The sequence below is a fragment of the Chenopodium album genome, chromosome 6, assembly GCF_948465745.1.
Source record: "Chenopodium album chromosome 6, dcCheAlbu1.1, whole genome shotgun sequence".
Taxonomy (NCBI): Eukaryota; Viridiplantae; Streptophyta; class Magnoliopsida; order Caryophyllales; family Amaranthaceae; genus Chenopodium; species Chenopodium album.
This window is the reverse complement of record NC_137839.1, coordinates 60755274-60768436: the sequence shown is the minus strand read 5'-3', so window position 1 is coordinate 60768436 and position 13163 is coordinate 60755274. Positions and strand designations below refer to the sequence as shown.

Here is a 13163-nt window from a genome sequence, read left to right as displayed (position 1 = left end):
TCAAAAACAAAAGTCATACAACCTACAATAAATTAGTGGGAAGCCGAGATACAATCTGGGCCCCCACTCCTCTAGCTATTGCAAATCCTACCCTAGTGAAGACATGAGCTGCAGCACGAGCCCCAATGTCTTGCGTCGTCGAGAACCTCTGAATCTGCTTCAGTAACGCAACAGCCTCTTTCTCTAATTCCCCAAGCGAAGAAAAGGAGAAGGGAATGAAACCATATCCAATCGCCTGATATCTAGCTTCATACTTAACCCGCTTCTGATGAGCTGCATCAGCCACAACCCGCCCAGGAATGAAGTCAGATAGCCCTGACTGTGTCAAAGGAGAAGACCCTGTCAAATCAACACAGACATCGCGACCACGATCCCATGAATAAAGTAACACATCCGCGGGTCTGAGGGCCTCGTCGTTCCCTCCGGCCAACCCAATGTCAACCTCTTTTCTCGCTGAAATCCCAGAACGATAGCAAACATCAACAAGGGTATCCCGAACAACATTATGCCGATGTTTAATACCCACAATACCAGCACAAGACACCGCGTGATCACCAAAAATATCTCCAGCAAAAACCCTCGAACAAGCAGAGCACAACGTCGAGATAGAGAACAATGAAACACCCAACCGATAAGACAACACACAGCGATAAGTCTTGGCATTCATCGTCTGACCCAACCCTGAAATAGGAACCGCCCGAAGCCAAGCAGAGGTGTGATCACCCTGCTGTGATTTCCATAATGCTGATTGTCGAGGAGTTAAAGAATAAGCAGATTCTGCAGAAGCGGTAACCTTTGTGAAATATATATCTGCCAATTTCTTCATGAGTTTAGGGGCAGCAACCATATTATTATTATTATTATTATTATTATTATTATTATTATTATTATTATTATTATTATTATTATTATTATTATTATTTGGTTCAATTTCATTATATAGTTTGATAGGATGATTTAAAAAATGTGACTATTAAAAAACTTTTAACAATTTTGCGTTGGAATTATTTTTATGAAAATACAATTCACACACACTCAGATTTATGTTTGGGACAATTTTTTTTAAGACAAACCACTATCTTACATTAAAAAAAATTAAAAAATTAAAAAAAAAAAAAAAAAAAAAAACTCTAGGTAGCGATTTATCTTTAGTACTTCAAATTGCCGCTCAATTCAATTCAGTTAGAAAAAAAATACCCTTAAGATAGCAATTTAAGGGTAAAACTGCTATCTCAAGTACCTGTTTATGTACTAAAACCGCTACTTAAGGTAGCAATTTGTGTACTTAAGGTAGCAATTTGTCTCATAAACCACCACCTTAAGTAGCGGTTTTAGTACAATGGTTTTACCATGAACATGATACTCCAAGAGTACCTAATAGTAATTGGTCAAATCTTGTTTATCAAAATTACTAATTCGTCTTGACAACATCAATCAATTTTGAAGTGATTTCCATGAAAATTGCTAAAAGAAATCAAAATTCCACATTTACGCTACTTGTTTTTATAGAGTAAAACCGCAATGAGTGTTCGCATCATTTTATGTTTTTTGTTTTATTTATTTATTTTTTTGTAAGGATCTTGCTAACGAACGCCCCCGGGGTGTTGGATAAGCATTTAAAATATCACCTAAAGTGGTAATAATTTGGGAAAGCATGACCAAATCACGCGTCGATCGGTGTAATTAATATCAATTTTTTACTTTGATTTTTATACTTTTAGCTAGCTTATCCAACGCCCCGGGAGCATTCGTTAGCATTTGCCTTTTTGTAATACTAAAAACCAAAAAAGGAAACAAGAAATTAGTTTTCAATACTATTATAATTTTAATAAATTTGACTAATTTTTTATTTATTATATGATATATATTATATGTTTTTTTTTTTTTGACAAGACATATATCATATGATTTTTAAAAACAAAAAAAAACAGAAAATATAGCAATGCCAAACAAACCAAATTAGCAGTTTTGACATGGAAATTATGTAGGGAATTTTGAAAAAAAAAAAAAGTGGCATAATTGTGAAATGTTGATATCTTTTAGCAATTTTCATGGAAATTGCTCACAATTTTGGGTGCATTCATGCGCAAAACATATCTCCACACCATCACATGTTTGAATAGCAATACTCTTGTCTCAAATATATCAGTGTCATTATCCACCTGATATATACTTGTGGAGTTGTGGTTACTGGTAAGTACGAAATACCAAACAACGGCAGTATAAGCTAATATTTGTTGATTTCACGCTAACCTGTACTTTAGCACACAAGTAATTCCTGTCAAGCCATAGGGATGATATGATTTATAGTAAGGAAGAAGATAGCTAAGTTTATTTTTCACTATTTGAATGAACACATAGATAATGAAAAAATATTTTAAAGCAAGAGGGTCCACGAAAAAGAAACTATGACCATCATGTAATTTAACACAAAGCCAAGAAAATACTGTTTTTCTATAGGATCACTTGTCTACAAAAATACAAAGGCCTTAAACCCTCCAACAAATAAACTTAAATCTTAAACAAGAAGCTGCACCCTCGAAATCCACCTTTACCAGCACGTCATTGATTGAGCTATCAAGTAAAAGAGGTAAAGATCAGCCAATTAGAGGATCAAGATCAAGCAAATGAGATCGACTAAAGACCTGAAAACTCAAAGAGTATCATCTTCTATCTTCCTGTTGTTCAAACTAGTTTTTGTACTCCAAAGCTCCAGTTGCGTATGATGGAGTTGGGTCTACCTTTCTAGTTTTACTACACTCATCAAGGTATTGATCATAGGCGTATGAAATAAACCCCCAAATGGCCAATAACATGGCCACCACCTTTATTCCATCCATTATGTCGCTAAAAAAGATCACTGCTAGCACTGGAACAATCGGCAATCCTAAAGTAGAGACGACATTGGAGAACAGCGATGACACCCTCACGATCAATCCAAATAAGCCAATATTGTAAACTTGCCAACTCAATGCTGTGCAAATTAAGGTCATCACGTATGACAATTTTCCAAACCTAAATTGATCCATCTCTAATTTCACAGATTTCAGGTCCCCAGTAGCTAAAATTCCGACCACTGCAATACAACTTGCAATGAATGACTGACGAAGAAGCAAATCCAAAGTCGCTTCAAAACTATCATTCTTGAATACTTTTTGGAAGGTAAACTCTGTTAAAGAAAGTAACAATCCATACGCCATTGGATAAGCAATAGCACAAATGAAGCCAAAGACATAATTAGCCTTGGAAACTCCTTCAGGAACCGAAGAACCAGACTGAATTACCAGTAAGACAGATGAGATGGTAAGCAGGACAAGAGAGTTAATTATGTAAGGTGTGAACTTCTGAGAATTTATGAAGAAAGAAAATAATGCATTGAAGGCCAACTGGGATGCACATAAGAGCGAGAAAGTAGAGACAGGTACATATTGCAGTCCTATTGCGTACATCATACCAACTGCTGCTACAAATAGCCCAAAGAATAGGTATATTGATGCAGTCTTGAGAGGAGAAAGCTCATTAATTGGTTTGTGACTCTGGATTGATTTCTTGGGAAAGATGCGGTACAAGGGTAATAGCAATGGAAAGCCAGCATACTGCACCAGTGTTGCCATCCATTGGCTTTTCCCACCTTCATTATAATAAAATCTTCCAAGTATCATACCTGCTGACTGCCCAAGAAGGACGCAAACTATATAGAACACAATAACAATCCACCACTTTAACCCTGGCTGTTGTGATGAACTTGATGAGCTGGTGGTATCTTCAGACCGAGGCACTATTCCTGGTTTGTTGTTGCTGACTGTACCAGACACATAATGTTTCAGCCTTCCAGAAACATGCACTATTGGGGGGAGGGGATTGATACTGAAAGATTTTGTGCAGGTTGGTTTGACAACCATTCTATTTAAATACTTCAATAAAGTAGCTACTGTTGGTCACCAAATCAGTGGTGCCGCTGATGGTGTTGACTACTGCATACTAGGATTAGCAACTTAGCTCTGCTCCACTACACCCTCCCTTCATAATAATAGGCATCACATGAACTCTTTCTTTTTAGTTCATTTTCCTTCTTAATGTGCTTTTAGTGCTAAGCCTTCAAATTCCTATTTTCAAAAATTTATTGGTTTATTTGATATTTTGATGTGAGAGAAAGAATTTTGATTCTTCAAATCTAAAAGTACTGATATCACATATGAAATACCAATATTGGACAATATTATGATGGTATGAACTGAATCCTATCATAAATATTAACAATTAGGTGGCTTTTCTGCAAGTAAAAAGTCGAATTCTGGAGAATAATCATGAATCAACATACCGTAAACATCATTCTGGGGTATAATCAAGCTTGAAACACCATCATTAGAAGGATTCTCAAATTCCAGATCTGCTTCACCACTTGTTTGCTGGTTTGCAAATATTCGGGGCACTAGTGGAGAGATTTTATTTACCTGTAGTCTTTCATTTAAGATTTGCAACAAATCAAAAGTATAAGTGTGGAGACAAGCAAAAAAAATAGAGAGAAAAGAAAAGCAGAAGAAGCAGCAGAACTAAACTAGTAAAATAAAAAATAAAAAAATACAAATCTAGACAATTTTTCAACAAAGCAGAAATTTTCCGAGGCCAAAAAATACTAAGACAACATAAGTGAAGATTACAGTTTAAAACAGAAGCATAATGCACAGAATTGTGGTTATAAACTTTATTCAACTGGGCACCCATATTCTCAAGTCAAACATGTTATAGCTTATAATACTTTTCTTCTCTATGACAATCTCCTTTCTATCACATCCTTAGACATGCCATTTATAAGGAAGATGATATCCATATTTGAACAAATTGAGTATAAGAAGGTATTCATTTGTGGAATGGAGCATATATGCCATTAAGATATTCAAAGATGCTTTTCTTCAGCTAACTCCTACATTTTAGAATAAGAAAAAAGTCCACAAGGTGATACGGGAGTGTGATAACTATCCTAAGTAGGGGTAATATGGGTAGTCTAGCAATATGAGGTTAATAGTCTTTAGGCTTGGTAAAAAAAAGAGGGGGGAGAAAGAAAAAGTTAGGCAGAAATTTGTATTGAAGGGAAGGAAACCTTTGAGAGTAAAGCCATCTTGAGAGAGTGATAGCCTCAAGCTATTGTGAGAGTAATAGCCTAAAGCTATTAACCTATCATTTATAACCCTCTTTTGCCATTGTCAATCAATATTCAAGCTTCCATCTTTATTATTTCTTCTTATTAAAATCAATTTACCAAAAATCAGATACTCTAGTTTAATCAAAGAAACAATCTTTTCTCTCTATTTTACTGTTAATTGCGTGAATAAGTTAGCGATAATCTCATGAAGTCCGAAAATTGAATAGAAAAAAAAATTGACTCGGTTTGGAAATGGTTTTTATTGCCCAAAATAATTATTTGGATAGATATCCCACGTTATGATGTGGCTTAGTTGAACAAGCTGGTTTTTGTAGAGATTGCACTTGATAGCCAGGCATGAAGACATAAAAGTTAGAAGCAAGGATGACAAAAAAGTATCTTGAACGTGGCTAATGCTAATGGATGGGTCAAGTTCGGATAATGTATGGAAAGAAAGTAACTTGAACGAGCCTGAACCTCAGTAATGCTAAAAAAAGTTGGCTAGTTTAGGGGTGCAACTTATTGACTTCATGGAAAAATATCTTGGCATGCCTCAATGGATTAGGAGTTCAAAACCCTAAGCTTTAGCCTTGCTTAAAGAAAGACTGAAAAAGAAGATTAAAGGGTGGAAACAACAAGCTTTATCTTTTGCTAGTAATCTTATAAAAATTATTATTCCAATTTCCAAGCGATCCTACTGATTTTATGAGTTTGTTTAGATTCCTTGTTGTCTTTGTCATGACATCTAGAAATGACAGTGAGGTAGTGGTGGGGGTGTAAAGAAGTAACTCAAAGGAGGTTAGAGGGTTGCCATAGGGACCATGATTTTAAAGAGGCAAAACTTGCTAAGAAAAGGTGAAGAATTATCAAAAATCTTAATATTTTTTTTGTGGCAAAAACTCTTAAGGTTTGTTACTTTCCTATTACTAACTGACATGTGTGTTATAGATTGAGCTACAAATGGAGAAGCATATGAAGAACTGGGAAAATAGATAGTTGATTGAAGAGAGAGTAGCTGGACTTGGGACATAGCAATTCAATCAATATGTTGTGTGAACCTTAAACGAATACACTCCCATCATCCTTCTACCTTTTAAAGCTAAGCCAGCACTCTCTTTTTCCTTATGCTATAGCCGTAAGATAATATTTACGCTTGGTATTATACAAACTACAAAGGATGTTCACTCTTGTATAAAGAAAGGTTACTAATTTTATTATTTCTTGTACAAGCTCTTGTAGCAGTCCATGTTCATCTAATAAGGTTGATTTCTAAAAGAATATTTTTGGGGTACAACCAAAGGCAAAGTCTTTTATTTGGGGATTATGTAGATGTGCTTTAGTGCCTTCAAAAAAAAATTGTAGCAAGTATCACAGCTGAGTGGTAGTTATGAAGAAAATCATGTTCATGCCTTCTTAAGGTCATCTTTATCTGCAAGAATATGGGAGGCCGTTGAATTAAAAGACGTGGTAGATTGTCCTGTTTACTTAATAGCTGATATGTTTTCTTGGCTACTTGAGGTTTGCAAGCATAAGAAGGTGGCAATGGAGGCCTGATTAGATTCATTTGGAAGGAAAAATTGAGGATGGGAGGCATTGCAAGAGCCAGAGTTGAGGAGGCTGCTGCTGCTGTTATGGGGTTTTGGACCTTTGGAGCATTTTGGGATGCTAAAATGGGGGGTTTTCCTCTTCTCACTTTGTCAGTTTGCTGATGCCTAACAGTGAACGTCAATGCTGCAATTTTTGCAGAGTCAAGTGTGGGTCTGGAGAAAGTTATAACTTATATGTGACTTTGATTGTAGTGACATAATTGTTGTTTGCTCTTAGGCCCCGTTTGATTTGACGTAAGATGTTTTCATAGAAAAAATGACTTTCCCAATTTTTTCCATTTTCCTTTGTTTGGTTTGTAAAAGGGTGGAAAACAATTTTCTCAATGATATAAAACATGTTCCTATACAAAACAAGAAAGTGACATTTTCCTTCCTCTTTCTTACATCCTTTTTACTATCATATCCTATCATCCACCCTCACATTTCACTTATAGCCCTCTACATATAAGAAGAAAAAATGGAAATAATTGACAATAAATAAACATTTATTACACCGATTTACTCGTGAATTGTCGATAAATTCCAAACTTAATACTAAAAAAAGAAAGTATATTAAATGCTTATAAGGGCTGCATATAGCATTAACCTATTTTTAATTCCTCTATAATTTTTATTTTTTTTATTTTTTTTTTATTTTTGTATGGAAGCAAACAAAAGAAAAGTAAATTACATTTGTGGCTTTCCTTGAAAATATGCTTTCTATAAAAACTATTTTTTCATTGAAAATATTTTACATCAGACCAAACGGCGCCTTGGTTAGAGTACTCGTGCCCACTTAAAATTGCAGGGGTAAAGGCCAGTCATGATCTTTGTTCCACAATATAGGGGAAAGGGGTTTTCATTGATAAATTTCACTTAAAAAATATTTCCTTAATGCATTAAAAAATTTAATTTAATATCTCTACGTTAATCTATAAAGAAAAGGAGTGAAAATGGTTTAGAACTTTCAATTGGCAATACTTTTTTCTTAATTTCTCTCCTTTACATAATCTTCTACTTTGTGGGCATAGATAATAAATAGAGAAAATAAATTTCAACATTATAATTATCTATAGCTAAGAATCATATCTAGGCCCTGAAAGTTTAGTAAAAATGATGTCAATTCAAAAATATAAATAAGCTAAGTTAGTAAAAATAATTTAACTCAATGTAAGGATGGTCTTATTTGGGCTAAAAAAAATCAGTGAAAATTAGGTGAATACAATATGGCTCTATAGTAAGGATATCTTATTTGGGCTTGATTTACGGCAACATCAAATATAAAGATTTAGGGCTTGTTTGACATCATTTTTGGTTTCCCGTTTCCTATTTTTTTAAAAACCAAACATGAAAAAGGTGTTTCTAGTTTTTTGTTGTCAGTTTTCAAAATTATCATGATTTTAATAAGTTTAAATAATTTTTGATTCATTATGGGGCATATATCATATACTTTTAAAAAATAAAAAACCACAACAATGCCAAACGAACTCTCGGATAATATTAGCAAATAATAGAGTTTTTTAAATTTCATTTTTGTATGGAATAAATTGTTACAAAAAAAATAATAATACAATTTTTGGGGGAAAAGACTGAACAATAGCACAAATTTGTAAATTGTAATGACCCATTGCATGCACTTTTAGCCTTGTTAATGCTAAAGCTACGGATGACTCCTGGTGTTATCTTACGGGGGGTATTATTCGATTAGCTAAAACTCTAGAATCAGTTGTTTATTCACATGTTACTCCGTATTAGAGAAGCAAATAAGTTGGCTTATGTGTGCACCAAAAAAAATAAGTCGGCGTATGTTGTGAGTTTACGATATTAACCCATTGATTACTCAATTGGGAGAGTTCTGGACACGATTGTGGATGATGTTGGGTCTGATTTTTGCCTTAATTTCCCTAATAACTAATGCGTGTTGTCTTTTTCAACAACAAGAAAAAATTGATTATCTACAAATTAAAAATAGTCTACAATTGTGAATTGTCCAAATAAGTCAAATGGATAAAACACTTTAAGCATAATTCACCATTTGCAATTCACAAATCTGCCCTCAATTTCCAAAAACTGAAAACTAATTATGTTTTACTGCAATTGTCTTTTAACATAGTCAACTACCAATTCAATCATACTCAAGTTCTCAACATAAATCTTCAAAAAAAAAAAAAAAAAAAAAAAAAAAAACACAGTAATTGATTAACTAATTGGTTAATAAAACACTTATTTTGACAGCAAACCAAAAATCCAAACCATATTTTTATCAACAATTGGTAAAGCATGAAAAACAAACAAAGATAATCAACAAAAATTAAAGAATTGTCAAACTTTTAATCGATAATTTTTTTTAAAAAAATTAGGTAATTAATACCTGAAATTAGGCTTAGAAGAAGCGGGATTGAAGCATTGATGTCGACGAGTTAAATCGAGCAAACGAACGTTGAATTGTTTAGAATTCACCCCGTTCAATCCATGGCTGAGAAAACACGTCGAAAGCTTAGACGCCATTGTTGAGAAGGTAAAGCCTCACATACAATTAATAATAGAGAAGAAGAGTGTAGAGTGAGAAGTAGTGGAGTAAGATAAGAAAGAAAGCAACAGCTTCTCCGCCACAACGAACGATACTAGGGTAGTGTACTTTTATACCACCCCGTTTCAATTTATTTGCAACGACGTGACATTCATCAATATTGGCAAAAATTGTTTACGAGCAGTAAATTAAATGAGAAAAATTAGGTTGTATGGAGTATTCTATAGAAAAATAGAAAGAAAAAGTACCAGGATATTTTATGAGCATTCGTAAATAATTCGTATTATAATATTCGTTTTATGATAATTGTTGCAAATAAATTGAAACAGATATACTTCGTACTATGAATTTATGACTATGAGGTGTTGGGGGTGTGTTACCACTAACAGTTGAATAACGTTTGGGATATTCAGCAGTCAGCACGTCGCTTTATGTTTGTGTTTGGGTCGATTATTCGTCTTTTTTATGTTGGTTATTACGTGGTTTGGTATGGGACCATTTAGGCATATTCACCTCCTTTTCTCTTTTGGGCTCGATTCAATTATCATTTTGCCATTTGTCATTTTGGAATTTATAGATCATTACAGGTCGATTTATGGTATATACTGTCTATTATTACATATTTTGGGTTCGGATGATGTCTCGGGTTATTGCATGAATGGTCAATATATAAATTGTTTATGTTGCTTGAACTTGACAGGCGGTAACGATGAGTCACGATCAAATATCTTTCTAGTTAAGAAAATAATGAAGCAGCAAGTCTTAATGTCTTACAAGTTACAACATATCTACAGAGTTATAGTTATTTTTAAGTGATTAAACTTAAGGTCGTAAGTTTAAACATTGAAATCTATGTTATTTAAATTCGAAAACAAAAAAGCTTGTCGAATTGAATTACATGTTTAAAAATGCTTTTTTTTTAGTTATCGATTGTGTTTACATGGAAACGAGTTGCAAAATTCAGATACTGACTATAAATCTATAATAAGATATGAGTATCAAATATTATGCATAATTGCATATGTTGATGCTTGTAGCATGTACAATAAACAGCAGAGTTGGGTAATATTCAATTATCCATTATCTTATTACACAAAACAATGATTATGTTCATCAAACAGACAATTTGCTGTCAATATAACATCTTATTCTAAACAGAATGAACTTAATCAGCTTGGTAGTAATCCATTAATCTGAGACTGACAAACTGGTATGTAGGCTATCTGATTGAAGGCCATGATCAATGCAATACTGCTATTTTATTGCTGTGTTTTTTTCTACTCTTCGAGCTTGTCGTTCTACTAACTAACATCTGTTCTCACAAGCTTCTTCAAAGGCATTTGTGGTAACGGGGTTTGTGGTTTCGTCTGTATAAAGATCAAGGTACTCCTGATAGGTATACGAAACGAATCCCCAGACCGCCAACAGTATGGCAACTATCTTTATTCCGTCCAATGAATCATGGAAAAAGATTGCTGCTAGTATTGGAACTATTGGCAGTCCTACAGTTGCAACAACATTCGAAAAAAGGGATGATACTTTAACAATTACGCCTAGTGTGCCAATGGTATAAACCTGCCAACTTAATGCAGTCCAAATTAAAGTCATCATGTATGACAGTTTTCCGACCTTATACCGATCCATTTCTTCTTTCAGTGTCTTCACCTCACCACTAGCTACAAGTCCAACAACCGAAACACAACTTGCAACAAGTGAAAGTGAAATAATCATGTCTAAAGTAGCTTTGAAACTTCCGTTCTTTAGTATCCTTTGGAAGGTGAACTCTGTTACTGAAAGTGACAATCCGTATCCTGCTGCATTACCAATAGCACACAGGATACCAATGGCGTAATTTTCCTTTGATTCTCCTTCAGGAACGGAAGAATCAGTTTGGAAGACGAGTAAGGCTGATGAGATGGTGAGCAGAACAAGAGAGTTTGTTATGAAAGGTGTGAACTTCTGTGAATTTAAAAAGAAGGAAAAGACGGCGTTGAAAGCCAGTTGAGATGCACATATGAGAGAAAATGTGGAGACTGGCATGTATTCAAGTCCTATTGAGTACATCATACTTGCTCCTGCTCCGATCAACCCAAGAAATATGTAGATTGATGCAACTTTGGAGCATGGAAACAGATTTTTTGGTGTGTTTTCTTGGGAAACTTCCTTTGGGATGATACAGTACAGTGGAAGTAGAACCGGAAACCCTACAAATTGCACTAGCGTTACCATCCATTTGCTTTTCCCGCCATTGTTGTAATATAATCTTCCAAGGAGTACAGCTGTGGACTGACCGAGAAGGATAAGAAGTATGCAAATGGAAATTTTGATCCACCAATTTAAGCCTTGTTTCTGTAATTCATCTGATGGACTGGGTACAGCCTCTGATTGAGACGAAGTACCTGGTAAGCTGTTGCTCACTATACAAAGGGACATTACACAGAGATAACACAGGATATGTCAGAGAGAACCTACACAAGACTCATAAAAAATTGTTAAGGAAAATGAGAATGATTGTTCATATGTTGGTGGACTGATGATCCCTTCCAGAAATTTTATCTGATGATTATCTTGACGTGTTTCAATTGTAAGTTATATTTGATTCAGGAAGTTACTCAATTCTTAATTCTGTTGTTCTCGTGATCATCTTTTCAGGTCATTGTGAGGAAACATAAGTTGGTTGGGGTTATTTGTTATTGTAGCTAGATGAACTGAACAACAGATTCTTTTATAACCGACATGGTATACGTAACAAACCATTATTTATTAGTGATTCTACAATTTTTATTTGGTCTGAAAATTTGTTTCCAGTATCTATATGCACAGCACTAATGCTATGACCGATTTCTATGTTTGAGCTAAGCTACTTATCCCCCCACCTCCGGGAAATCCTGCTGGCGACAGAGAAGGTAAGTAAAAGGCTTACATTACATTGCATAATTGATATATAGATACAATAATTGATTTTCAGAGCTCATACCATTTGTTGAATGCATGCTTTAATAATGAAGATTATAATTTGTGCAATAACATTTAGGTTAAATTGGAGTAATTAACTGAGAAAAATTGTCAATACCTGTGATGTGGAGTTCCTGGTCTTCAGAACTCCCCATGTCAGAATGAAAATTCTCTCTTGATTGTCTGAGCTTTTGTTGTGGCAACTGATTTAGTGGAGAAGAAAATACTTTTCACGTGTTTTTTTACAGTTAGAACTAGAACGCTAGTGGAACGACTCTTTGATGAACTTTATTTGGCGTCTTTGGCTTTCTATGTTTCATCTGATATATAGGGTGCAGGGTTTTCTGCATTCCTTCACGCTATCATGCTCTAAGTGTTTCGTTAATGAGAAAGTAGTAAGATCGGAAATCTTTTGTTAGCTAATACCATTTTGACAAAATGTTACTCGTATCAGATACTTACAATAGGCATGACTTACCAGATACACTAACAAGCATGTGACTAAGCTTGTGTTTTTGCAAGGAAACTACCCTTTAGCTATAGCCCTTACATGCAGTCCCGCACAGTATACGTATATTTACAGCGACTGGATAAAAAATGGAAATTAATGATCTATTTTTAGGGTGTAATAGGAGGTTTTATGTCTATGTCTAGAGTAAAACCTGCAGCTGAAGTTATCGTACAGTTTTGCTGTTAACATTTTACAGGCAACATTTACCTTTGCTGAGCAGTTGAGAAAAGAAGTCTTGCTAGTTTTTCCGACAGCAGAAACAGGCTCGAATTTTCTTACAGCAGTTCATTTGCGAAAATTAGGGTCAGTGCTCTAGCAAGATATCCAGGAGATTTGAACTTATTTAGCTTATGTATATGTTGTAATGTTTGATTTTGATGAAGCCAACTTTTGGTATTTAAAACCAACGTGAATATGACATGCATTGAAAGATGTCTG

At 34.5% G+C, this 13163-nt stretch overlaps 1 protein-coding gene and 1 pseudogene across 1 annotated transcript; both read right to left on the bottom strand.

Moving 5' to 3' along the window:
• Nucleotides 1–2362: 2362 nt before the first annotated feature.
• LOC145634958 (purine permease 21-like) lies at nt 2363–9375 on the bottom strand. The gene is made up of 3 exons (XM_081686275.1): nt 9101–9375; nt 4322–4461; nt 2363–3802 (listed from the first exon to the last, which is right to left on the bottom strand). Exons 1-3 carry the CDS (start codon nt 9235–9237, stop codon nt 2691–2693), a joined length of 1389 nt encoding a protein of 462 aa, XP_081542401.1. The 5' UTR covers nt 9238–9375; the 3' UTR covers nt 2363–2690.
• Nucleotides 9376–10564: 1189 nt separating this feature from the next.
• Nucleotides 10565–11917, bottom strand: LOC145637017 (purine permease 21 pseudogene; annotated as a pseudogene).
• Between the last annotated feature and the right edge of the window lie 1246 nt (nt 11918–13163).